The sequence below is a fragment of the Onychomys torridus genome, chromosome 12 (genome assembly GCF_903995425.1).
Source record: "Onychomys torridus chromosome 12, mOncTor1.1, whole genome shotgun sequence".
NCBI classification, from domain to species: Eukaryota; Metazoa; Chordata; class Mammalia; order Rodentia; family Cricetidae; genus Onychomys; species Onychomys torridus.
This window is the reverse complement of record NC_050454.1, coordinates 74,755,077-74,783,046: the sequence shown is the minus strand read 5'-3', so window position 1 is coordinate 74,783,046 and position 27,970 is coordinate 74,755,077. Positions and strand designations below refer to the sequence as shown.

Here is a 27,970-nt window from a genome sequence, read left to right as displayed (position 1 = left end):
TTCAACCGTCTATTTCATTCTGGTTGCTAAGCTATGCTTTGGTAACGTACATGCCCATCAAAATGTCACATCCAGTGGCATCTGAGATACAAAGGTAGACACATTTGGTATGAAACACAGAAAACAGTAGTTCTCTTCCCCCTGCCTAGACACCCTGCTTATCAGCATCCTGTACCGTGATATGGGCACCCACTAACCTGGTGTGGCAGAAATCTTCCACACTTTAGAGTCCTGACCCAATACAAAGAACCAGATATGGTGAGTGTGAAGATTGAGCATCCTACCTTCTGTTTCAGGGATTCAGAGTCCTCATAGCACAGGGAAGTAGGGTAGAGTCTGGGAGAACCTGGTTCATTTCCAGGCAAACCTGCCTAGCAGACAGGAATCAATGAAAAATCAACATGAGACCATAATCCCATTTCTAGAGATTTCTGACACTGTAATGCATTTTGGAATTACTCGCTCTCGGTCAGTGCAGGCCCGGCCGGCACACCCTCAAGCATGTGAAAACACAATTCTGTCCCTGCTTCTGCTGGGTCTTCCTTCTGTAACAGCTCAACTCCTCTCCCACAGGAATCTCACAGAAGGTTCCTCTGGCTACTGGGGAGTCTTCCAGTCCACTGCAACATGCCTGGATGGCTCCTGCATGTCCTTGGCACAACCATGTATTTCTCAATATGTAGGTGACGGGGTGAGCAGCACAGATGGCTGAGACGTCCACACAAGGTCTGTTGTCAACACCAAAGACACTCCGGCTGCAGGAGATGCTTAGCACTCTGGGAGGAAGGTTTTATGTCCAACCTGTCCCAGAGGCAGCACAAAGTGAACACTGAACTTGGCACAGGGATGGGGTTAGGGACAAGACTCACTTTGCATGTCAATTATGTCCCATCAAAACAAGTGGCCACATGGAGTTGCAGGCTTCACTTTTCTTTGGCAAAGGCCTCAAATGGCAGTAAATACAGATACTGCTGATCACCCATTGCCAAGGCTTTAACTCCCTCAGATGGAAGAACCACACCACACAAGTCATCTGACGGTCAGGGGCCTTAAAATTGCTTTTGATGGTTCACTTGGGCCCCAGGCATTTTACAAAGGGAAGCACATGGCTTCAAAGGACTCAGAAAATGGAAGGGCTCCAAGTCACGAGTCTTCCTCCCCCGACAGCTGGGCAAAGCATGGGCATCTGCCATGTCTCCATTTCCCAGATCAGTAATTACCAACGTATTTCCAGAGAAGCTTTGAAGAAAAGGAAACAATTACAGCAGCAGAGAGGGAGAGAGAGAGTTTGTTTTCCTCATTAAAACATGATTAATTAACTTGAAACCCTAGTAAGTGTATGTGACTGTGACCAGCTTGGTGACAAAATATCAAGAGTGGCATCCAGCCCAGCACCTGTTTTACCTCACCTTATGGGCCAGAACAATGACGGGAATAAGGCTGCCTACAACACACCCAAACCACACAGGAGGCATCTTTACCTTCATGCCAAAGATAACACAGGCATTTCACTAGAACTCCATCCTACTCTACCTAGATGGGCCTTCCCCTGAGGTATGATCTGTGTGTCAATTCTCATTCTGTGTGGAGCCTGAGACCTACTGGTGGGCCTGCGTGCAGTCAGGCTCAGAGGAAGGTTGAGTGGTTCTCTCTTCAGGTACAAGGCTGCTGCTCCTGCTAGGATACTGAAAGCCATTTCATTTGTTCTAGACCAGGCAGTAGCTGGGCAAATACCCTCTGATATGGTCAGTACCCAAACTAGCAACTGAATGTACTCATTTTTCCTGAGTTTGAAGAGGGAATGACAACCATGGATGGCCTATTCCTGTTTTTTGTTTGTTTGGGTTGTTTTTTGTTTGTTTGTTTTTGGTAGTACACTGGTCGGTTTGGCATAACCAGACCCATAAAGCCTGAAGCCCAATGCACTGTTTTGGTTCACAATGAGGTGTTTTTATTATCATTTCCCTCCGAAGTAGAAAAGATTTGGAAGCTTGGAAATCAAGAGTAATCAAGATACAGTGAGTCTGGAAGGCATTGAGATGCACAGCCGAGATTCCAGACGGACAGACAGAGAAGCCGACTGGACATGTCCCTCTTGGAAGAGCTGAGTTCAAGGCTGCTGGAGTTCAGAGAGGTTCTTCATTTCCAGCGATGTCTGACCAGTGAGGACTCATCATTGACGACCTCAGGGTCACGGGGAGCATGTCGGCAGTGCACTGGGAGCAGGAGGAGGAGGATCAGAACCAGGAGAATGGCTCCACACACACTCATCAGGGCATAGGACACAATCCACAAGATGGGCTCAGTCAGAGCCTGCGCTGGGACACAGTTGCTGGCTATGTCTTCTGTGGAAAAGGGCCCGGAAATTTCAGACACTGTAGTACCTGCAATCTCTGAGGAGACATAAGAAGGAAGGCCACAGTTGTAAGTCAAGGAACCTCCACTGGCTTGGCTATTGAGTGTGCACTTAGGGACAGCTCAGGGGCAGTGTGCCTTCTGGGGTTCATGCTCCTCAGTATGTACTGCTGTGCCTGAATGATGGAGAACTGTGCAGAAGAAAACACAGCTGGTGCTCTCCAACTAGTGTTCTGTGGGTGACAGCACATTGGCCAGTGCCTTGAGGTACCATCAGGGCTGTGGTGTTCTTCAGGAGTGAAGAGGAAGGAGGAGTGGGAAGTGTGCCATTCAAAAAGCTCAACAGGCATGGTTGGGGGAGGAGTCTCTTGGCAAAGTTAATTTGACCCCATGTAACACCTAGTGAGACCAACTTAGTCTTTCTGATATTTTGTTTGGTTTTCTTCCAACAGGGGTCTCTACAGCTCCAGTTGGGCTGGAACTTGCTATGTAGTTCAGGCTACTCTTGAACTTACGGCAGTTCCTGCTTCAGCTTCCTGAGTGCTGATATTAAAGGAGCTTTACCACACCCAGCCCAACTCACTCTTAGTGGCTCCAAGACTTCCCTAGCCACCCTGGCTTAGGAGGGTCCCCTTCCTCCATCCTATGGCATATCTGAAGGACCATGAAACAAAAGTGATCAGTTAGCAAACATTTGGCTTGTGGCTTAAATGGTGACATAGAATGTCATGATGGCTTCTGCTAAAGCCCCTGGTGTCAGAACACATTCTATGAATAAAGCTGTGGGAGGAGATTTCTGAGAGCTTGTGAAAAAACTCTAAGTATGAACAGGCAAGAATCTTGTAACATCTCCGTAACATGGGGTGTTCTTGGAATGGGCTTTGGTACACCTCCCAGCAGTGAATAAGGGTGGGCTTACTTCAGATTACTCATTATTCAGGATGATGTGTGACTGTATACAGCCTAAACTTACGGGACCTGCCCTTGTGACTGTATACAACTTAAACTCAAGTGAACTTTGTTCACATGACCTTGCTTAATTCTCAGAATACCCTCAGAATATAAATGGATGCCCTGAATAAAGTTGGCTATTGCATGAGACTTTAGTTCTCCTCATTTTGGACTCCACTCTCCCAGGTTCATTCTGCCAAATAGAGCAGCAACACCCTGGGAGAAACTGGAAAGATTTCTGGAAGCAAGCATAGGGTGAGGCAGGGCACTGGGCTTGCCTCTTCCTCCAGGATTACAGCATCCTAAGGCTTTACTTGGGGGCAGAAGAAAGTGGAATAGAAAGTCCTCCTGACCACTCTCCCAGTTTTTGTCCCAAGTCCCCAAGACTTCCAATCTTGCCAAATATGAACTTTTTCACTTGAGGAAGAAAACAGTCAAAATGACAGTAAGATAATGGTCTTTAAAGAATGCCTTTGAAAGAGGAAGAAATGACTTGGTTCCTTTGCACAGGCTATACCCTTTCTTGCCTGTGCAGACTCCATGATAACAGCTTGTTTTTTTAAGCACCTTAGAAGAAAAATAAGTGAACATAGCCCTGCCCACACCCAAGCATGGTGGGATGCAGCCTCAGTTGGTTCACACCCCAGGGCTCCACAGTGGGAGGGATAGGAAAGGGTATTAGCACACAGCACCCAGGAGCAAGTCAACCTGCCACTTTCTTGTGAAAGTCGGTGTCTCCTGGCACCCAGCCGCATTATTGTCCTGGATCACTCTTGGTTGGCCTACAGTGCTGGAATGGTGACTCAATCCCTCATCTGGTATGCAGAAGCTGAAGCATTTCCTGCCCAGCCCTTTATGGAGGAGTGCCAAGCTCTGCCCTACAGTGTCCAGAGGCAAATGACCCCACTCCATAGCAGGAAGGTAATACATATTTACAACAGAAACCTTGCAAACAGAGGGAATTCAAACAGTCGTAGATTCACCAGTCAGAACAATCAATACTAATATTGTCTAGTGTAACCTTTTTCTATGATAAAAAGCATTATCATTAAATCTTAAGTCCAGCTATTTTGATGACTACATAAAAAGCCTTATTATGGACATGTCAATTGATGTTTAATTTTGATTTTCAACTATCTTCTGAGTGGGAGAACTGTTAGGGACTAGAGACAGTAGGTCAGTGGTAGTATGTTTGTTGAGCATGCGAGAGGCCGTGGGTTCAGTCTTCAGGATTGCAAAAGAAAAAGGAAAGAAAAAAGAAAAGAAAAACTTTACTGGCCATTTGTATTTTCACACTTCTCACAGATTTGTACAAATCTTTCTGATGACAGTAAAATGTTTCTTAGGTTGTGAATGTCATTGCAGAGCAGGCCATTATCCTTCAAATTTACTTTGTAAATGAGATGTGTCAGCCAGTACACGGACGAACGGGAACCTGCTCAGTGCACAGATGGCAATGCAGTAAGGCAGGACACAATCCAAAACCTCTTGAAACCACTTTTTCTTCCAGCCAAGATGGGGTCACAGGGACCAGCTTGACCTCCCACTTGAAACAAATTGTTATGGGTGAGATGATACTTAGTGAAAAAAGATGAAAAACTAGGGAAGACTGCCCCAGAGCACTGCTTCTATCAGAAGCAGCAGACCGAAGTCCAGGGAAACAATGGCTGTAGGGTTTGCAGTGCAGGGTCATGCTGAGGAGACAGCCTTACCCAGAGACCAAGTGTCTCCAGAGGGTGAAGGACTTGCATCCACATTCAACCAACCACAGACTATTCCAAAAGAATAATGGCATCTAGACTAAACACGTGCAGACTTTTTCTATTGTCATTATTTCCTGAACAACACAGTGTTCAGGAACACCAACTATTTACACAGTCCTAATACTGTGAGAAGTATGACATCATCTAGAGATGATCAAGTACAGAGTGGTGCAGAGGTTCTATGGAGACACCATGACACCTCACAGAGGGACCTGACCCTGTGTAAGGTGGGATGTCATCTAGATATGATGCTCCTATTTGGTGAAGACTCTGTGCCATTTCACAGAAGGGGCCTGATACTGTTAAGTGTGACATCATCTAGAGATGATGCTGGTACTGGACAGTGCTTGGGGTCTGTGGAGACAACAGGCTCTTATAGGAAGGGCTTGTACATCCTTGAGCATCCTTGGATACTGGTGTCTCCTAGGGTACTGGATCTCATCCCTTGGGTTCTAAAGGATGCCAGCACTAATCAGAGACCCATGGGGACCACTGGAAAAGGATATGAAAAGTGTTCACTCAGGTCTGAGAGAACTACACCCTCAATAGCTCCCTGTGTGCTCTGTCTCCCCAGTTTACAGGACAACAGATAGGGGATGGAGCAGGAGAGGGGCCTTTCTTCCACAGTGGAGGAAGCACTACTAACCACTTCCCCAACACAGCTCTGACTATCTGAAGAAGCCGGAAAGAAAGATCAGAAGCAAAAATTCTTTCTAAGCAACTTAGTCCTGACCCAGGACAAATCTCAAGTATTATTAAGAGCACAAAAATACTCAGTCCCTGACAAGGTGAAATTCACACTGTGAGGCATCTAATTTATGCTGCCAAATGCAGAGTCTGTTCTCGGAGCTATGAGAGAATATCACAGACCAGAAGGCTTGCAAACAGCATGTAAGCAAACCCTGTTTCATGGTTTTTGGATGGCCAGCCTCTGTGTTTTCATGTGGGGAAGGAGTAAGAGATCTTGCTAAAGCTCTTTTGTAAGGTTACAGTCACAGAGGCTCTACCTCCATGCTGGGAGATGTCTTGTGTTGGATCTTAGGCTCCCATAGAGGAATCCTGGAGGGTAATGAACATTCAGTCTACATAGAACATAGTACATACAGCAAAAAGATGGAACACACCATTTATAGTTCACACAGAGAAGTAGGGAAATACAGTTTATAAAGAGGAATTTTAGCCAGAAACCTCAGATAAGTTCAGTTGCACACAGGATATTATGACCTCAATTATCACATATTCTAATGAAGAAGTTGGAGGAATATTTAACACAACACAGATGCAGAAGATGTTGGAAGACCGAAGTCACACTTCCTGGTACAATCTATAAGATGAAAACACATTGGCGTTACTAATGGCACATGCACTATAGAAAAAGACCAATCAGAGATGAAGAGATGACTAAGTAGTTAAGACCACTGGCTGTTCTTGAAGAGAACCTGGCTTCAATTTCCAGTGTCCACATGGCACCTCACAAACATCTGTAGCTCCAGGGGATCCAACATTCTCTTCTGGCCTTTGAGGACAGTGTACACATATGGCACACATACATATATGCAGATAAAACACCCATAGAGAATAAAAAGAAATCTTTTGAAAGGACCAATCAAATTAAAGAAATTACAACAGAAACTACGTGAATTGACACACAGACAGAACACTGGAAAACTGATAGAGAGAACATCAGTGCATATGCATCAAGCTGCTTAATCATCTAATTAAAGGGCCCAAAGAAGAAAGAGGGGCAGAAAACCAAAAAGAAGAATTTTCAGAATTTAATGAGAACTGTATATAAATTCATAGACTACAGAGCATGCATGCACATGTGTGGCACACACACACACACAGAGTACACCCTCATCCCCAGTGAAGGACTGGGAAAGGAGTGGCCGGGTCCAGTGGAAGAATGAGGAGAGGACTTGATTCAGGACAGTGCATGCACATGTGAGACTATCAGACTGACTCAGTAATATGAACCATTAATACATGCTAATAACAGTTCTAGAAAGGTGTTTAATCTCAGCCACACAGGTCAGGGGACCAACTCCAGAACTCTTCCTCAAGTTGAAAGCCTATATTTGTCTGGGTTTTTTTATGTACGTGATATGCATATAATAGAAAGGCACAAATAACAAAACCCAACACCCTCAAAACAAAAAACAAACCTCTCAACAAAATCAACTTTTCTTCACCTTACATGGTGTTACTTTAAAGTCAGAAGTTGAATGTATGTATTAAGTCTTGGAAACCTGGGATAAAAAGCTAACTGAGGTGCCCTTCAACATATGAAAGCGGATGCTGGCGCTCCCAGTGTCCTTCAGTACCTGTGGCTCCTCCCAGCACTTTCTGCCCCGCCCCAACCCTAAACCTCTCCACCCTAGGGGTTCAGGTTCTCTTCCCCCAGAGGGATCCGCCAACCCCAGCTTTCTTGGCCCTGGCTGCTTCTCTTGCTCTCCCTCCCCATCTCTTCTATTATGGTCCAGTTTAGTCTGCTGGTCTTGATCCGCCTGGACTCTTCCTTCCCTCTGCCTGCTTTCTCCCTCATATCTACAATAAAAGTCTTCTCCACACTTCAGGAGTAGTCATTGTCCTCCTCTTATTTCATTCATCATGTTGTAGATTTGGGGGAAAAAGCACCCATCTCAAGTAGTCAGACATAATGCATTAGTTAGAAACAACTACATGCTCACAAGTGCAGTAGGCTCTGCCGCACTGGGGGGAAGGTGGATTTCAAACTGAGGCTGAGAACTGGGGATGTGGCTCATTTAGTTTCAAGCTTGCTTAGCATGCAGGAAGCCCTGGGCTCCATGCCCAGCACCGCCCAAGCTGGTGTGGTGTACAAATCTGCAGCCCCAGCACTGCGGAAGCAGGAAGATAAGAAGTTGTAGGTTATCCTAGGCCACATAGGGAGGCTGGACTTACCTTCTCAAAGTCAATAACAAAAGTTATTTTCTGGATGTTATTTTCTAGAATGGGCCTTCACTTCACAGGTGTTTGTGCATTTATTAGATACACTAATTGTGCTGTGAAGCTGACTTGACTTTGCTATGTTGGATTTATATATGAGAGGACACCATCCATTGCAGGGAAGGGAGTGAACCTGGGAGTGGACTCTGGCTTCAGATCCCTGCTCCTTGTTGGGGACTGTGCCATTTGGCTTAACAGCTCCGTCTGCTCTATGTTCTCAGCTAACTGCTCTGACTTTCACTTTCCTCATCTGTAAAATGGGGGCATAACTGCCCCTGTAAGCGACAGTGTTAAGTTAGCAGATGTTAAATGTGTGTACACGGTGCCTGGGGTACATGTCAGTGCTAGGTGATGGTCAAGTGTTACTATGTTGTTATTTTAATTGTTTTATCAATGTCTTGAGTTAAATTTTTTTGATCATTAATCTTTTTTTTTTTAATTAAGAGATTTTCTATTCATTTTATATATCAACCACAGATTCCCCTGTCTTCCCTCCTCCCACCCCTTGAGTTAAAATTTTAATTGTGTGTTTTTTCTGTTGTTCTCAGAAGGTCATGACCTGGTTGATAATGAATGCCTGGGAAGATATATCACTTTACTAAGGATGATGATTACGCTGTTCAGATCCCCTCCCCCCATGAGACACAAAATGAAACAAAGTACCCCACCAAACTGAAGATCTGTGATCAAGACATTCTGTGCAAATGCCTGCTTCACTTGGAAGAATACTCTGTAGTTAGAAGGGGTCTGGACCCAAGGCCAGTCTCTTACTCTCTCTCCCTACCCTTTCATTCCCTTTTGAGATAGAGTCTCTCACTGGGATCTCTGGCTAGTCATCACATCTCAGGAATCCTCCTGTCCTCCCTACCTCCCCAGGGCTGGGATTACAGGTGCACACCACCATATCTGCTTTTTACATGGGTGCTGAGGAGTGAACTCAGGTCTTAATGCTTGTGTGGCAAGCACTTTACTGAATAAGCCACCTCCTAAGCCCCAGGGCCAGTATTCTCTGCAGTAGGTGTAAAAGGCACAGATTATCCATGGAACTCAGGGTTTTCAACTGTACAGTGTAGAGCCAGAAGAGCCTGGCCCATGGCTTTATGGTTCTCAGCTTTGGTGTCTTTGACAATATTCTAAATAGATAAGCACAGGCATATCTCTAAGACTCATCTTCACACTACTCTCCCTATTTTTAAACATGAGCTGTACCAGATGATCCACTTTCAACCTGCAGCAAGAAAAACTCCATGGAATGACTGCCACAATCCACGATATGTTTCAAGTTGTATGAGTTGCAATGTATATAGCTCTTGGGTGCTAAATGTCTCAGTCTATAAAAAGAGATGGATGGTATTTCAGAAGCCCTGGAGCATTAAGACACCAGAGCTGTCAATTTAACACTATCATTCTTATCTGCTTAGCTGCAGATGCTTGGACAAGTCAACATGGAAGAGCTGAAGGGGCCCCAGTACCCAGAGTATCTGTTCAGGGGTATACCAGAGACTTGGAAGGGTCAGTTCCACATTGCCCCACATTCTCCATCTAATTTGCATGGCTCTGCTTGGGATCCATATTGGGGTTCCCAGCAGGATGGGGATTGGCATTGGCACAAGCAGCAGAAGAAAGCTGTCTGGGGAAAGGCTCAGATGGCAAAGCTTAAGGACCTGAGCAAGCATAAGGACCTGAATTTGATTCCTAGAACCAAAGAAACAAAAATGCCCTGTGTGGTGGCCTGCTGTTGTAATCCCAGTGCTGGGGAGACAGAGATAGGTGGATCCCTGGGGCTTGGTGAATAGCCAGCCTAGCCTACTTGGTGAGTTCCAGACCAATGAGAAACCCTGTCTCAAAGAACAAAATGGAGAATGATAGAGAAAGACACCTGAAGTTGACCTCTGGCCTCCACATGAACCCATGTGCACATGCATCAACACTCACACACCCACACGTGCACACTTACATACAACCTCCAGCCTACATACACACAAAAAGAAAGGGAGACTGGGCACTTTTCCCCAAATCACCCTGCACCATGGCCACCCAGATGTACTCCAGGAAAACAAGCCAGGAAGTCCACAAAGTCAGTCTTGGAGAAGCTCTTGGAGTCCCAGGGATTCTGGCAAAGGGCTTCTGCTCCCTGCTCCCCTATGGCAACCCTCAGTGAACCCTATGAACTAAGAGCTGCCTAAAATTATAAAGCCAAAATAAAGGCACTGGGAAATAGTAGAAGAATATAAGAAGCTTTTTACTCCTGTTCTAACAGACCAGAGGCTAACTGCAGCTCCCACTATTCACTCATCTAGTTAGTTCCTGAGGGTTGAACACTGGACCTTGGATTTGCTAAGCATGTGCTCCATCACTATATTGTCAGAATTGTTTTTTAAAGAGACAGTCTTGCAATGCTAAGGAGGCTAGCTCCAAACTCCTGGCTTGAGGGATGCCCCTGCCTTGGCTTTTCAAGTAGCAGAGACTATGGGTATGGACCGGTATGCTCAGATCACCCTCCAGTTTTAAACATGCATCAGGGTGTAGAAGAGCCTTTCCCTAACCTGAAGTTCACATGAGAGCTAGAGTCTCCACGTCCAGGAAGAGTAGGTGATGCTGTGGTTGTTTTCCCGGGGCTTCGTGTGACCACCACCATTGTGGAGCAGGGTGGCCATGTGACAGACCTCATCCAGCAATCATGGCAGCAAACAGACCTCTATGGAAGATAGGTCTATGGACACAGTCTGCTGCCATGTGAGAGGGAAAGGCCACGGGACCTCACAAGCCCTTCAGCACCCCCACCCCCAACCTTTCCCCAAGATTTCAAAACCCTACTCCATTCTGTGAAGCCATAGGTGAGATATATGATATGATATGATATGATATGATATATGTATATATTATATACAGGTAAAAGACCAACTAGGGTTGGGGCTTTTCTTTCTCTCTCTTTTTGATTTATATCATCCCCCCTTCCCTTCAATACCTCCCATGCTGCACTTCCCATACTGCTTCTCTCAGATTCATGGCCTCTTTTTAAAAACTTTTAGTTACACACATACATAAATGAATAAATACATGAGTACAACTTGCTGAGTTCATTTTGTGTTGTTCATATGTATCAGGGCTGACCACTTGGGAGTGGATAACCCATAGGGGGAGGGGACTCATCTCTGAAGAAGATTGTTTCTCCCTCTCTCAGCAGCCAGTAATCTCCTGTAACTCTTCATCCAGGGCTGTGGCCTGGTGGGATTTTCCTCATCCACATTGGCTCATCAACGATGCAGCTCCTATGGATTGTCCATACTTCTGTGAGTGACACCTATAAACTCATTAATGTACCATGTTGGACTTGATGGGAGCTGTCTTTGGTTTGTCTATTCCCTCTCTATTTGGCATAGACATTTTTACATCTCCCCTGGAAAGTCACACTGCAAGAAACTTGACCCCAAACACCAAGGAAGTAGGTGCTAGAGCCACAATGCCTATGGTCTGGCTTATCAGTGAAGAGTCCAAAACTTGACCATCAAGAGAGCTTGGCTGTCTGTGGTCTGAGGAAGGGCTGGGAACAAAAAGAGGATTCTCCCATGAGAATCAGAACCCTCAGATTTCCACCTTCACCAAGCCTGGCTGGACTCTGAATTGTCACAGTCAGGGGTAGAGACCCAGTGAAATTCTCATGAGAACTCAACAGAGACTTAAAGACCCCCAAAAAGTATTTTTTGTGTTAAAATGCATCACAAGCAAAGTTTAAAAAACTTACAACTGAGACATGAATCATAGCATTTTAGACAATAATCACCTTTTGAGACTTTTATCAGGAAAACTGTTTATAGAAAAGAGAAAACAGCTGTGCAAGAAGCTGTTCACCTACTTCCCTTCTGGGTTTACATACTTGTATGAAGATGTCAGTTTAATAAAATTATGCAATCATTCAGTGATATGCTATTTTAATTTTTTTGTGTATGTGCATGTGTGTGGGTTTGTGTTCATGTGTGTACAGGTGCACATGAGCACTACACACTAGTGTGTGTGTGTGTGTGTGTGTGTGTGTGTGTGTGTGTGTGTGTACAGATACCTGTGAAAGCCAGAAGAGGACATCAGGGCCTCCAGAGCTGAAGTTCCAGTTAACTGTGAGTCATCCTGTATAGGATCCAAACTCCAGTCCTCTGATAGAGTAGTAATTGCTTTTATATTTTGTGCTATGTCTCTAAAAGGTTTATTAGATAACCTGGGTAGTATACTCAGACAATGTGGTATGATGTAGCAGTTAAAGAGAGTATTAACACAGAACATTTAGAACATACATTATTTAGCAAAGAGATCAAGTTGACAAGGAACACACATAGTTTCACAACAGTAACATAAATTGAAAATAAAGTCAAGTAACTAAGGAAAGTATGTTTTGCCACATGCCTGTCTTAGTTTTACTTCTGTTGCTGTGACAAAATATCCTGACAGAACTTCATGGAGCAAGGGTTTCTTCTGCCACTATTTTAGGGTCATAGTCCATTATTTTAGGGAGTTGAGAGAGAGACTTGAAGCACCTGGTCATATCATGTCCACAGTCAAGAGCAGAAAGAGAATGAATTCATGCATGTCTATTTGTATGCAACACAGTCCAGGACTGAAACCAAGGGAATGGTACCACCCACAATGCCTTCCCACCTGAACAATGTTATCAAGACAATCTCCCACAGAACAACCTGACCTAGAGAATCTCTTGTCATATGCTCTCTTCTCTGGTGACTGTAGGTTGTGTCAAATTGACAATGAATCACCACCAATCTACAATAGACAGAATTCAGGATAAGATGCTGTTCCACTTGAGATCCATTTCCTAATATTTAACCCATATACTCTCCTCCTCCACACTGCAGAACCAACAGAACATGTCATAAACAATAGCACTACCACTGAAACTGGGCTACAGAAAGTCTTCAGCTTATCTCTTAAGGGTTTTGTGGTACCCTTTCGTGGACAACTCATTCAGAGAGGACCAGGTGCTATTCTGAGGACACTCAGGCAAGTTGTGGTGATGCCCTCATGGCAATGAGCAGGGACTCTTGCCAACAACCATAGGAGTGAGCTTGGAAGCAGCATCTGCAGACGTTGGATGGCTGCAGGTGATGATCACACTCAGAGCAAGACCCAGTCAGCTCAACCAGTCTCCATGCCTGATCCTTGGAAACTGCAGAAGGAACCACAGTAAAGAGCAGCCACGTTCAGAGAAAGCTGTTAGGCAGAAACAGATGTCTAATACAACATGCTTACACCTGTCTGACAAAAATAATATATGTGCAGTAATCATAAGAATCCATATGCACTGAGGGAGTGGTATTAGCTATATCTATGACAAGCTTTGGAAGAAAATGTAATTAGAAAATCTCTTAGGTTGGATTTTCTGTAAGTGTGCATGCCTTATGCACAGCTAGCCCTCTGTGTTTGTGGGTCCTACATCTGTCAATTCAAGTAATCTTAGATGGAAAATATTTGAAAAGAAGTGCCTGGATGCAGTTGGCTGTGTCCTCATTGTTCCCTGAGCAAGCAGAACAGGAACCATTTACATGGCATTTGCATTGGATCACATTACTAGAAATACAGAAATGGTTTACAGTATTTGGGTGGTGAGCACAGGCTACCTGTCTATACAGCACCGTTTTGCACAGAGGACTCGAGCATCCATGGACACTAATACTTGAGAGGTGTCTTGGGAACCATCTCCCAAGGGTACTGGGAGATGAAGGAATGCTTTCTAGAATTTAAAGTATTATACAATTAAGAATGAAAACGATAAAGAAAGACAGAATGTCTAGTCCATTTCTCACAGGGCTTCAGAGCTTGGCTGTTGTAACGGCAGCCCCCAGGGAAAAATTGCCCTGATAGCTGAATAATTTGTGTTGGAGAGGAGACAGATATCAGGGTATCTTCTCACAGCTAGTGAGATCAAGTGTATAAGTGCCAAAGCCTTAAATCTATTTTTTAAACACCATTAAGAAAAACACTTGTATTACAACAACAAACAGAGTTCAGAGTAAAATCAATACAGCTGTGTTGCCCCACTGTGAAACAATATGAAATCACATCCAGCAGTGGTCCATTCAGACAACATACTGTTATCATACTCCTGGCAGTGCTATATGCACACAATGCCAGCTGCTGTAAAGGGAGCCCCTGGCTTAATAGCATTTTATATGGGAACAAGATTTGTGGGAAAGAAAGCTAAGATAACCTTAAACTTCTCATCAGCTGGGATTATAAACATGTCATTACATCCATTTTATGCTGTGCATTGTGGTCGGGCTTGAACCTGGGCTTCCTGTATCCTAGGCAGGCACTTTACCCCAAGTTACATATCACATTCAACCCTCAAAACTTTTGATTTTCTGAGACAGGTCCTTACTCAAATTCACTCAAGGCAATCCTTCTGCCTCAGCCTCCTGAGTTCTGGGATTATAGGTACAACCTACCACACTCAGTTTGCAAACATTTTCTTAGTCCCTTGAAATGCTATTTTGAAACCCTGCAGCCATCCTGACCACCATCCTGGATACAGGCTCTCCTTCCTCTCTCTCCAGCAACCTAATCACATGCTGAGAGCTTCAGTTGCCTCCTCTTGGGCAGTTTGAGCTGCTTGTCACCAGCACCTAGATTTTGATGGCACCAGGTGCTATGTGAGCCCTACCTGGAGCAGCTGTCAATCTAGAGGTTGCTTCCCTACTCCAGCAGCTTCCTGTGGAGTTCCACCCTAAACTCCTGGGTAACTCTGCTGAAGCTTCTCACATTACTCCACCCAAAAACATGTTTTGAGACAATTACTCCTTAGCCTTATTACTTTAGGATTCTAAGAAACAGCTTCCACAGACCTCTACTTATTTTCTAACAAAGACCCAGATTCTTACGAATTCTTTCCTTTATTAATTTTGCACCAACCATCAAAACACTGTAATTCATGGCTCCAGACACAGTATAACGATGGATATGAGCTTAGTCTGCTCGAGCCTCTGGGTTTCATTCCCAGAACCCCCAGAATAGAATCAAAGTGTAATTCAGCAGCAAGGTTCATGGGCATTTTTATTTCTTGTGTGGGAAGTGATTTTCAGTGCAACCACAGTGACTAACACTCTCCAAGAACCTGCTGTGTGCCTGAACTAGAACAGTCATATGTATGCTGAGCCTGGTGGTGCAGCTGTAATCTCAGCTCGATGGGAGGCGGAGGCACAAGGATCCCAAGTTCAAAGCCTGCCTGAGCAACTTAACAGAGATGCAGTTTGGGAATTTAAAAGGCTAAGAAGTAAAGGACTGAAGATATAGTTCAGTGGTAGGTATTACCCTAGCATGTGTACATACCTGGGTTCAACCTCCAGTATTACACACACACACACACACACACACACACACACACACACACACACACACACTATGTGGATCACTTCATTTCATCTTTCAACAAGCCCAAGAGCCATTTCAGTGGTAAGATCTGGTCACTGGAAGTGAGCACATGTCAAATGGTCCAGCAAGCCACTGTGACTCTTCCAGGTGGGCACATTTACCAAGGCCCTCTTTTCAGGGAGCTCCTATGCCTTGCAAGCCAAACTTACCTGCACAGGGACTCGCTGCAAACCCCACCCTCTTCCGAGCTCTGTCAAAGACCACATAGAAGCCCTCCATCACGGTGGCACCAATCACCAGTGCATTTGTAGAAGAGGAGATACCAAAACGGTAACACTCATAATTGAGACCAGCTCCCATCATGGGCTGAATGTAGAGCTGTTTGTTGAAGAAATGTGGGAAAGACACAGGACAAAGCACAGATTAGACAAGAGCATTAAACTGGAGGTCCCTCTCTGCTCAGAGCCCCCCAAAAGTCAAGGGAGATAGAAACAATGATATAATCCCAGGCATCTTGGACATGAGATCAAAAGTGTCTCAGTAAACTTTATTTTTTTAAAAAAGATTTTTATTTTTAATTTCAACTAGTGTATGTGCGTGTGTCTGAGTGTGGGTTTGTGTGCTCACTCTAGGGGACTGACTGTCTGCAGTAGCCATCTTGTACCATTAGACTGTCAGCAAGTACTACCTCAAAGCAAGGAGTTACTCCCCTCTTCCCTAGAGTAGGGCCTTGGAAAATGTGTGTTAAATGAATGTGTGCGGTGAAGCTTGAAGCTTGACCAGTGTTAAATAGGGCACACAACTTCTAGAAAGGCTCCGCTTAAATCAGGAAAAGGTACAGGATCATATACTTAGTTCCCACAGCAACACCTGGACCTAAAGTTTTGGAGGCTGCCACTAGGAAGCTGCTGACAGAGCAGTGGTCAGATGCCACCCAGAGCGTGTTTGCATCTGTTAGTTGGTCCTTTTGTGTGTCCCTTCCAGGAAGAACTCCAGATAATGGACTTGGGAGACAAAAGCAGGCAAACTTGAATATAAGGTTAGTCTGGCGCACATAGTGTGACACTGCCTAAGATAAAATAATTTAATAAAATTAAAATAAAATAAAATTATAAAAATAAAAATTAAAGAATTCCAGACTATACATTTTGTATGTTACCTATGAGAACACTTAATCTTGTTGAATCTCAGAAAAAAACACACCACATTTGCCTACCTTACATCAAAGCAGCATAAACAGAAAACTGGCAGAACTTCGACTAGGAGCAAGCACATTTTCAAGGGCGTACGAAGAAACTTAGAATTTCCTATTGGGCTAGAGGATGTTTTAAATTTTTTAAAAGAAGTGTGTGCATGCGTGCGTGCATGCCCAAAGCTCTGTCCTAAGAGTCTGGTGATAGGAACCCTGAGTCTGACTTCCCTTCATTTCAGGCAGGGAGGTTAGGCAGAGGCATGCTGCAGGGAAATGACTCCACAGTGCCACCTCTTGTGAGATCAGGAAGTGCAGCTCTCCAGGCCTTTTCCAGTTTGGTACCAGGTCTGTCTTCGTCAGGGAAAGAGGGTTGGCAGAGTGCAGAGAGGAATGTGACTCAGGAAGACAGAGCTTGGTCTACTGAGACTCTGGAAAGAAAGAGTTTCTACGGCTACAGGAACTATGAGGCCTTCACTTCTGACAGTCCAATGTGATTGACACAAAGACAAAGTAGAAATGGACCTGTGGCAGATGTCACAACTGTCCTCAAGTTCTTCATCTCCCTGTGCTATGCCTTGAGTCTGTGTGACTCCCTGCACTGAGAGGGAAAGACTGTGTCCCCAGCCCTGGAATCTAGGTCCACTTCAGGCTTCTTCGGGTGACATCAGGGAGGGAAAAGGGCTAAGACTCCAGGGCTGTATTGGGATCTTTCCTCTCAGAACTCCACTGTCACCCATGCTGTCTGATGATGGAAAGACACACGGGATTGTTAAGTCACTAAGCTGACCCCAGACATGTGAGGTGAGCCCATAACATCCCAGGCTAAGCCAAGACAGACCCAGCCCACTCCCTGCTGACCAGGGCCATATGAGGCAGACTGACAGAGACGAGCAGACCTGCAGGTTCATGAGCAAGGAACAGTGTGGTGGCATCATTGTGGCCACTGGTGCCTAGTTATGCATGCAGTCTGATTTTGTGAGTTATGTGTAAAAATAAGGAGAAGAGCAGAAATCCAAGTTTGTACCTGTGGCAGAATGGTGATCCGGAAGGAGCGACTGGAGTTCTCATCTCTCAGATAGATAGAGATCTTAGGGAAATATGCCCACGGCGTTTCAGAATTTGTCCAGCATGCCAGTTGGGCCCCTGTCCAGAAGCCATCAGAAAACTCTGGAATCTAGACAAACAGATTCTGTGAGAAGCAGGGACTAGCCTGGTGCATAACAGGAAACAGCTCTCTACTTTGCTGGTCCCAGCACTAGACGCCCACGGGGGATAAGCAACATCTCATTTGGACAGAGTGACAGGGACATCAGTCTTCTGGAAGAGTGTCAGTGATGACACAATAATAATTATTAAAACTGCTAAGATACCCAGATCGCTTCCTGGGATTAGGCACTGTGAAAACACTTGGCAAATGACTACTTTATCCTTCCAGCATGCCAACCTGTGTGGTAATGTTCCCTTTCACATTACCAGGGAGGGAACCATAGAGGTGTGGCAACTTCCTCAAGACCACACAGCAACAGGTCTTTAGAAGAAAGAAACTCTAAAAGTATCTTCTGTATTTTGATTTCTGTTGCTGTGATAAAATATTCTGACAAAAAGCAGGCTGAATTGTCTTAGGCTTGTCTGAACTGTAAGAGAGTGGGCTACTCTTCTTACAACTCAGGTTACAGTTTATTATAGCAAATAAATGGCAGAGGGAGGGGCGGGGAGCAGCGAGTCATGTTATATTCACAGTTGAGAGCAGAGAGAAACTGGCTTGTGCTGCCTGACTGCCTTCCTCCAGTTTTCTCTTCTCTTACAAAGTTCAGGCCCTGGCTAGGGAATGGTGCCACCCACAATGGGCTGGGTATTTCATATCAATGAACAATATAGATAATCCTCACAGACATGCCCACAGGCCAACCTGATCTAGGTAATTCTTCAACTGCAATTCTCTTCCCATGTCTACTTTATGTCAATATGACAGTTAAAACTACCCATCACAATGGCCTCTTAGGCTCTCTGGAGCATTGCCTGCCTCTGGACTCAAGGGGTTCATTACACTAGTTGTTTCCTAATGCTGTGTTCTTCTTAAACACTCCTCCTCAAGACCTCAGCCCAGACCCCACCTCATCCAGGAAGCCTCCCTGACTCCTGACTTAACACCGGAACACTGCTCCAGCCCTCTCTCACTTGGCTTTTCCCTGAGGAAGTTCATGGTAACAAATCTTGTTTCTTGGTGATGAATGATTCTGTACTTGGACCTAGAACTTCTCAGGATAGTGTTTCCTGGCTGTGCCTGTCTATGTCTCACTATGTGGGCCCAATACCTACACAAAGACAACACTGAGGAACATGTGGGGGAAAAATGAGTGACACCCAGGATCAAAAGAAGGCCATCTGTGCCTCCCATCAAGAACAGGAAAGGTGGTGCCACCTGCCCACTTCTACCTGCAGGGGAATGAGCTCTGTAGACATGTGCTATCTCAGCTTCAGGTCTTGGGCTATGCCTGAGCCACATGTTGGTGGAAGGAATGTGTCTGACAGAGATATGGGGACATGGCCAAGGGGAGTGGGCTGTACCAGTGGAGCTTCCCTAGCAAGAAGCTCAGGGCAGGGAGTGAGAAAAGGGTGCTAGGCAGAGCCACAGCCAAAGTATTGACAGGAACCTGCCCACTGGGTGCCAGTGGCAGAAAGAGAGGTGAGAGGGGCTGGGAGAGAGTCCAGTGCTGCTGTGAAGCAGTCAAAGCCTGCACTCCATTCACCCAGGTCTGGTCTCGGCAGCACCGCAGGTGTGACTACATGGGCATGTGTGCAGCTCATCTGTGCCCTGAGTTCTCTGAGCTCTACACCGGATGCTAGGATAGATATGCACTCTAGAGTCAGTAGCAGATGGTGGTAGGGAATGATCCTGGGAGAAGCCAGGGCTAGGAGCCAGTCCTGGGAAACAGGTGACGCCCACATTCTGAGTGCCAGGTGGGTGCTGTGCACAACATTGGCACATGCTAGGTGCTACCACCCATTCTCTGTGGCAGGAAGCCACCTGTCAATCCTCCCACACAGTCATGGTAGACGTGTAAGATTTCTAATGCCAGTGCCAATATACTTTTGTCTTTTACAGAAGTGATGGATCCCTAATAGGTATCATAGGGCCCTTTCCCTGATGAGCTAATCAGGATGGAGGACTTATCATTTTGCTGCATGTGACAGAGGTAAGAGTGCCTGGGACTCCTGGGAGTGCCTAATGTTTCAGTGAGGCATATGACCAGCTCCACTGTGCAATAAAGAGTGAGTCTCAGAGAGGCCAGGCAAATGACAAAGATGGTACAGACCAGATCTGGAGGTGTATTTTCTGTTCCTGAAAATATGCCCGACAGTGCCTCCAGGGGCTGCTGTTTTCCAACCTCAGGTTATTTTTAAAGTTGGAAGACACGTTGTGTAGATGCCACTTTGATGGTGGGTTCTATAGTGAAGGGGGTAGCTAGGCTGAGCCCTAACTGGGATGCCACAGCTGGGATGGATGGAGCTTGGGGCTCCAGAAGATCCCTTTCATATGTAGACCTAGAAACCATTCCTTTCTACATCCTGCCTGAACAACACACAGAGGGATAGAGCTCAGGCTTTACAGTTCCTTCCAGTCTGGATCTAGCCCTCTGCTGCTAATTAGGAAAAAAACCCAAGCCAAGAGCATGGGCTTCCATGAGCCCTGTAGGTAAAGGGGACCAATGCCCAGAGGCCCTGCACTGTAAGGCAAAAGATACACACTACTAGAATATGCCCTACCCAAGGTTGACAATCTCATGCCTTTCCTCTCTGATGCAGGTGCTGAGTGAAATCATGGGATAATTTTAGATACAGCAAACAAATGCTGTAAGCTCCTTGCCTCTGCCTCATGGTTTGCTTAAGTCATCAGATGCTGAGATGAACTCAAGGTACCCATACCCCTCACTCAACTGCCCAGGCTCATGTGGGGGCTGGCTGTGGCTCACTGGCTGCACACCTGACACTCCTATGGTCCCCATGACTCTTGTAAATCCTTAAGAGATCAGAATATAGAGCCTGAAGGCGCTCACACCACTCCCTCACAGAACATACTTATATTTAAGCACTGGGCATATGCTCCTTATTTTAAGTAGGGTCTGATTTTAAGCAAGCATTCTAACTTTACAGCATGGAAAGACTGACTTGGCATTTTTTTTGGGGTGTAGCAGCTGTTGGCAAAGATATGGATTTGTTCTGATTTTGGCATGGCTGCTCTGGACCACTGCCTGACACTGGAAACCAAAACCTGTGCACACTGTCTTGCTGGGTGCTCTTCCCATATAAATCCAGGTTTCTGCAATTTGGGGACAGAATAACCAATGCCTCTCTTGTCCCCAAATTTCTGCTGGAATCTGACACACGGCCACAGTTATCTGCTTTCCTGTCAGTGGCTGGGATATGGCCATTGGTCTCACTCCAGCCCCTTGCCAGCATCACATGAAGGCTCTGGGCACAACATGTTTATGTTTGGTCATCTAGTGAGGACCTTGAGTAGACATGAGAAAGACAAGGGGCACCTGCTTCTCTCTGGGCATAGAGAGGTGTCAACATTGTAAAATCTAGTTATGAAATCTGTTAATGTTAAGTTTTATTTTAAGTATACCTCTGATGTTCATTTTCCTGTCAATAAGCAAAGATTTGGGGACAGAGCAATTTGACTCCTTAGTTAGCAGCTGATGGACTACCCCTTGCTGCTCTGCCTGTCTTGAGCAAAGCAATTATGAGCCTAGCAGCCAGCTAGACTGCCCTTAACTGGTATCAACCACACAGAACATTCCAGAGATGTCTTCAGACTAGCAAGGACTACAGGGACTGCCCACTACTAAAGTTACCACCTAAGCCAGGGCTGTTTAAAACATTTACTACCAGACTTTTTGTTATGACAAGCCTGGATGAACTCTAGATGATCCTGTAACCACGTCCACCTTGGCCAGGCAGAGAGTAGTTCCCCTGGTAGTCTAGAAAAGGTATTGTTTGGACAGGTGGCTAAGAGGCAAGGCTATGACTGGTCCAAACAAATGGCTGCCATTTGTTCAGAGCAAATGTCTGTTAGTTGTCAAACAAATGCTGTGATTGGCCTAAACAGCCCTTCTTGAGCTGTGCAGGTTCACATAGGCAGTCAAACTGGGAGACTCACTCTGGGGCTACCTCCCCAGGTATTGCAGCCATGGTCCCAATAAAAGGCCTCTCTTTAGAGGGTCTTTTCTTTCATACTTTCAGAAGTGTGGGCCAAGCTAACATGGAGAAACAGCAGCAGAGGGCAGCACCAGTGATGTGGCAGAGTAAGAGAGGCAGCAGGGACAGCTGAACAGTTGGCCGGCCAAACTGTGTAAGCTGAAAGGAAACTGATTGCTTCATGGAAGAAGTGCTGGGCACCCTGGCCTCCCAAGCAGCCCTTGGTAGGTCATCCAGCCTAGCAGCCAAGCCATGAGAAAAGTCACGGTGAAAGAAGGGATAAAGATACACACAGGTGACAGATATAGATGACAGATGGAAATATATATATAAAGAAACAGTCTCAACAACCCCACAGATGGAAGCAGGGAGCCTCCCTGAGGGTTCCCTGCTACAAAATAGAGGAACCTGGATTGGATTAGTGTTTCTTGGTATGTATTGAATATGGAGTGTTCCTCCATTTGCTGGGCTTCTGGGAAGTGATTCAGTACTGGGGATCTGACCTAACTGACATTATTTCCTTGAGGGATTCAGAATATCATGGCATTGTAGGGAGGTTGTTAAGGTGGAAGGTGCAGTCCAGCTGGAAGAGGACACTGGGAGATGGTCTAGGGCTTTATCTTGTCCTGTCCTTCTCCTATTACTCCCTTTATTTGTATCCTAGATGGCATATGAGCTTCTCTGCTCTGCCTCAATTTCCCCACAATGATAAACTGACACCTCTGAAACCATGAACAACATAAATCTTTCTGTGAGGTATCGTATCCCAGCCATGAGCAAGTAATTAATAAATACATACCCACTGACACCCAATGCTGCACAGACTGATATACTTTTCATATATGTATGTAGTATGAATGAGTGAAAGCATGTATGCTTACCCGTGTATGCTCATATGTGCAGGTACAATTGCAAGTGTGTATATGTGTACTGTGCTGGTTAGTTTTATGTCAACCTTACACAAACCTAAATATATCTGAGAAGGACACTTGATTGACTGAGCTGTGGGCAAGCCTGTTGATGATTGGTGTAGACAGGCCAACCTCACTGTCAGTAGGACCACCCCAGGGCAGGTGGTCCTGGGTGCTATAAAGAAGCAGGCTGAGCAAGCCATGAGGAACAAGCCAGTAAGCAGCACTCTTCATGGCCTCTGTATCAGCTCCTGCTTCCAGGTTTCTGCTATGAGTTCCGGCCCTGACTTCTATCAGTGATGGATTGTAACCTGAAAGTTGTAAGCTGAAATAAACTTTCTTCCCCAAGTTTCTTTGGTCTTGCTGTTTTTATCCCAGCCACAGAAACCTTACTAAGATATATGTGGAGGCCTGAAGTTAACAGGAGTGCCTTCCTCAGTAGCTCTTCACTCTATTGAGGAAGGGTCTCTTGCTGAACACAGAGCTCACCAATTCCAGCTTGTCTAGCTGGCAGCCTGCTCTGAGGATCCTGTCTCTGCCTCCCCAGTGCAGAATTACAGAAAGCCACCACACTTGCCTGATTTGACATGGATTCTAGGGCTCTGAATCCCAATCTTCATGCTTGCATGGCAAGCGCTTTATCCACTGAGCCCTCTTCCCAGCCCTAGACAGATGTTTTCAGTCCATATTGTTGGTCTGCACTGACTGGAAAGCCGAGATGATGTTGGGAGAAAGAGTAGGCAAGTCTCAAAAGCTATGCTGTTTTTGATGGCTAGTCTTGGCTGTTAGCTGACAGCCATTGTTGGTTTACTCTGAGTCAATCTAATAAATCATATATATTCATGCTATCAGTTCTGTTTCTTTAGAGAACCCTGACAAATACACTGTTCTCAACCAGGATGTATTTATTATATCAGGATATGGCCATCAAACAAATGTTACTTGGGCCAACTGGCTTGTTTTCTATACAATGTTTAGACACCATTCCAATTCAGATGAGGAGCAAAGAGGGAGCAGTTTGGGGGCTTTTCTGTTTTGTTTTAAAGGACACAAGTGCAATTGTGCTTTCCTGTTACTTTAGCACACAGTCATGTGCTAGGTAAGTTTTTATACCAATGACAGCATGAGGAAACAGTGGCCCAAGATTATAATGGAGGGGGACCATTCCTCTCTCCTTGAGACATCACAGCCATTATGTCATCACAACCCAATGCTATACTCACAGGTCCAGGGTGGTGCTGGTGTGAGCATACCTACTGTAAGGACAGCTGTGTAAAAGCAGACTGACAATTCCAGTACAGAGTGACAGCAAACAGCTGGGTAAGTGACATACCACACTTTCCATGGCTATTTTGTGTACTTCTGCTTACAAAGTTTACTGCAAAGCCATATGCTGTGCTATACAGCAGTAGCTGCAAACACGTTGTGGTTTTATGTTTCATTTATTTTTTTTAGACATTATTATTATTATTGTGGGAGGGAATACACATGTGGAATAGCATCCATGTGGAGGACAACTTTGTGGAGATGGTTCTTTCTTTCTACCTTTACATGGATTCTGGGGATCCAATTCAGATGTCAGACTTGAATGGCAAGCACCTTTACCCAGTGAGCCATCTTATCTGCCCTTCCGTCTAGTGACAGACACATCACCCAGTTTTGTGTAAGTACACCCCATGATGTCTGCATAACAATGGTATCACATGGCAACACTGTCCCCAGACCATATTTCTATCATTAGGAGGCACATGATATAATCATACTGCAGATGATTTTACCTCAGATTTAAAAAAAAAAATTCTTGTGCCAACTCAACTATTAGAACACTAGAAGTACTGACACTCTGAACCAGACCCTCTGAAGCTGACAAGAAGGTATTGCTTGTGGATGGATTCCTATCAAAAGGTAACTTCATGAGTGAACTTCACATGCAACAGTTTACAAAACAACCTGCTCTTTAAAATCTTCAGAACACTGAGCAACAGTCCAGAGACTTACCACACACAGCTGTGTTCTAGAAAATTCCCAAGCACCTTGGGACCTACCAGAGATGTGCGTGCCACAGCTTCCACCACCGCATCAAACACCTTCTGGGGCAGGCGCAGGAGTGTGGTGCCGCTGTCCACAATGGCCTTGTCTGCATTATACTAAAACAGGGAAAGGGAAAGGCTCTGAGCATGGCAGTGTATGTCATCTACATACTGTGACCCCATTTCCATCACTTGTGTCTGTCATTGACAACTTCATGCAGCCGCCGTAGCTCAGTGGTGACCATGAGTTATTTTAACTCCAGAGCTCAGGGGTCAAGGACCATCCATGCCAATGTTTTCATAGATGAGGAATCTGAGGCACAAGAAAGGGACAGGACTACAACCCAGGGTTCCTAGGCAGAGCTTTATGGCTTCTTGGAGCTACTCAAGTTGCCTTTCGCTCATGCTGGGCAGAGGGAAAAGTCACTGGACTTCAGAGATTGGAAAGCCACTTCGACAAACTGTTCAAAATCCATTTTTCTATTATTTGACCAGTAGAAAAAGAGAAGGACAACTCTTGATGGACATCCCTATTTGCATTTGAGAAGGAAATTTAATAACAACACATACTTTGTATTCTAATTTATTGTATACAAGCCTGAAGACGTCAGTGATAACTAAGGGCCTTTGACAGTGCAGAAATGTGGACTTGGGACCCAACTACCTATCTAGCACTGAGGTAGACCAACATTTATTCGAGGTATTTGTAATCATGAGAATTCAGGGCAGTGTGGAGACATGTGGGAGTCAACAAGAGGGGAAGTGCTGGAGGGTCTATACAGTCATTGATGGGGAGCTTCAGAAGCCATTCTAAAACTAGCACACAGGACTGAGGCTTCCTCAAACTATAATAATTTTAATGCCATAACACAAAAGAAGCCAAATGCAGTGTGAGACTGGGTGTGCGGCTAATGGGAGATGCATTCGTGTTTTCCTAGTGGCATTGTCAAGCTGCTGCACCTTTAGGAGCCTTAAGTTGAGTTATGTATGTGTGTGTGTATGGGGGAGGGGTGTTTAAGGAGGATAAAGCTCATGACAGTTTAATCTCCATTCTTTCTCCTGATAAAGGTTCTTTTCACAGAACTGAGGGACCATCTGGCCAAGATGACCGGGGAAGATGAAAATGAAGTTGGACAGTATCCTCAATACTCAGCAACTTATACTAATTTTTCCAGAGGCTGTAGTGTGTGTGTGTGTGTGTGTGTGTGTGTGTGTGTGTGTGTGTGTATGTGTGTAATTTACTGATTTGAACTCATCATAGATGAAGACTGTGTCTTCCACCACTCAGGAGGAGGCAGAGGCAGGTGGATCTCTGTGAGTTCTAGGCCAGCCTAGTCTACAGACTGAGTTCTAGGACAGCTAGGGCTGTTACACAGAGAAACCTTATCTCAAACAACAAAACAAAACAAAACAAAAAGATGATGACGACGACTGTGTCTTCCTATAAGGATCTTCTGAGCTACCCTGCAATATGACATACCTTATGAGTTCATGGCCAGGTTCCAGTTAAATACTGAGTCTTCTCCATCACCTATAGGCAGAATCCAACAAGAATGGAAGATACTCACCTCTCTGCAGTCCAGGTTAAGGCTCTGGCCTCCAATTTCCAATTTCAGGATCTCTATCTGATAGTACCACTCCTCTTTAATTGGGGTATACCAGATGTCTCCTTTATACAGACTTGGTTCAATCCCACCTAGGACCTGGGAAGAAAAACAGTTACAAATGTAAGAAGTAAAAACTAAGTAGCTTAGTAGAGAAGCATTTACTCTGGGAAAAACACCATTCAAAACAGTACCTTCACTTTATTCTGATGTTCTACAGCTAATAGTGATGCTTGAAAATTCTCCATTTATAGAAAGCTTCAGGGGAGGGAGGTGTTGGTCATGTCCCACAATACTTTGCCCTAGTCTGACAAAGATGCTCCACTGGCATCCCAGGCATACAGCTCCACTTTCATGATGCTGAAAGTCCTCTCAAATAAATGCAGTAGAGTAGTTAACCATTTTGACTGGCCTTGATTTACTGCCTCAGAAGCCAGAGATGAGGGAAACAGACCATAAGATTTCTTAATCAAGACATTGTTTTGATAAAACAATGTCACCTCATAGTCCTAGGCCACCCTGTCCCTTCAGAAAGAGATAACAAAAGTGTTTGGGGCAGGTGGACTGTTAGCAGATAGCAAAGACTGGTGCTGATCCTTCCTGCTGCAGTGAGAACAGGCACTAGACACACCTCCCAAAGAGGAGTCTTTCTTATCTTCTGTACTCTGACTTCGTCTGTAGGGAAAGTTGACCTGCATCATCCCCAATGGGTACACTGCCCTAGTTCCATTTCATTCTAAACATTTTTGCTGAGTGGTATGTTCCTGTGTGGGGGGAACAAAAAGAAGGGAGTGAAGGGGGAGGGAAGATGGGAGAGTGGCTCTGTTTCCCATCAAGTACATGGAAATCATAGGTGTGTATGCCCTGCCTGGAGGAGGACCACCTGTTAGAACTTCCATGTCCCTTACTTGCTGGTACATCTTCCCATGGAAAACCAGCTCCTTTGTATATTCTCAAAGGACAATAAAACAACAGGGGTGGGATTTGGAGAAGCAATGAGAATCACATTTTTAGATGGCTGGACCATTATCCATCTTCTAAAGGTGGTATGACAAAGTTATTAAATTATCATTAAATCCTGTTATGGTGCCTAATATTTAGTGATGGTTAAGCATTTCTTATAGGGTGCCTGAGCAGTACCTAAATTAGATTGTGTGTCTAATGGTTTTGATTTGTTTTTAGTAAAAGATAAACCCCATCAATTTGTGATTTTTCATCCCTTTAAGACTGAAAGATACCCACAAGACTACCTCCGTTGGTACCAGATCCAGCTACTGGCAATCCAGCCCCACACATCTGCATGGAGAAAATATCTGGAATCTTTGCTTGGGCCACCAGGGAATCAAAGAAGGTCTCCAGAGCGCTTGATGGCTGCAGAAAGGTAGCAAAGACAGTTACTGCTTTGTGACCACTGTGAAGACAAGGGTGACCTGGTACAGTCAGCAACCCTCTCTTTTGGTATTCTTGGTCTTTCTACTTAAGATTCCTCATGGTTAATCAACACATGCTGGAAACTGGGTGTGATCACTCAGAAGACTCCCACCTTGCTTCCTCTTGTCTGGCATTTGAGGTTCTACCACAAAAGTATGATATCTCTAAGAGCTATTAGAATGCTGCCAAG

At 45.0% G+C, this 27,970-nt stretch overlaps 1 protein-coding gene across 2 annotated transcripts in view; it reads right to left on the bottom strand.

Annotated features, from left to right (window-relative positions):
- Window positions 1-1,928: 1,928 nt before the first annotated feature.
- Window positions 1,929-27,970, bottom strand: part of Bace2 (beta-secretase 2) — an 80,936-nt gene continuing 54,894 nt past the window's right edge. Inside the window, exons 4-9 of one of the 2 annotated variants that reach the window (XM_036203894.1) lie at window positions 27,592-27,720; window positions 26,314-26,448; window positions 24,761-24,862; window positions 17,627-17,776; window positions 15,620-15,788; window positions 1,929-2,393 (exon numbers count right to left, since the gene is read on the bottom strand). In XM_036203894.1, coding sequence (XP_036059787.1) covers window positions 2,140-2,393; window positions 15,620-15,788; window positions 17,627-17,776; window positions 24,761-24,862; window positions 26,314-26,448; window positions 27,592-27,720 — 939 coding nt within the window. In that variant the 3' untranslated portion in view covers window positions 1,929-2,139. Of the gene's footprint in view, window positions 2,394-12,191; window positions 13,210-15,619; window positions 15,789-17,626; window positions 17,777-24,760; window positions 24,863-26,313; window positions 26,449-27,591; window positions 27,721-27,970 lie in introns of those variants that run through there. The other variant, XM_036203895.1, reaches the window with a different exon arrangement.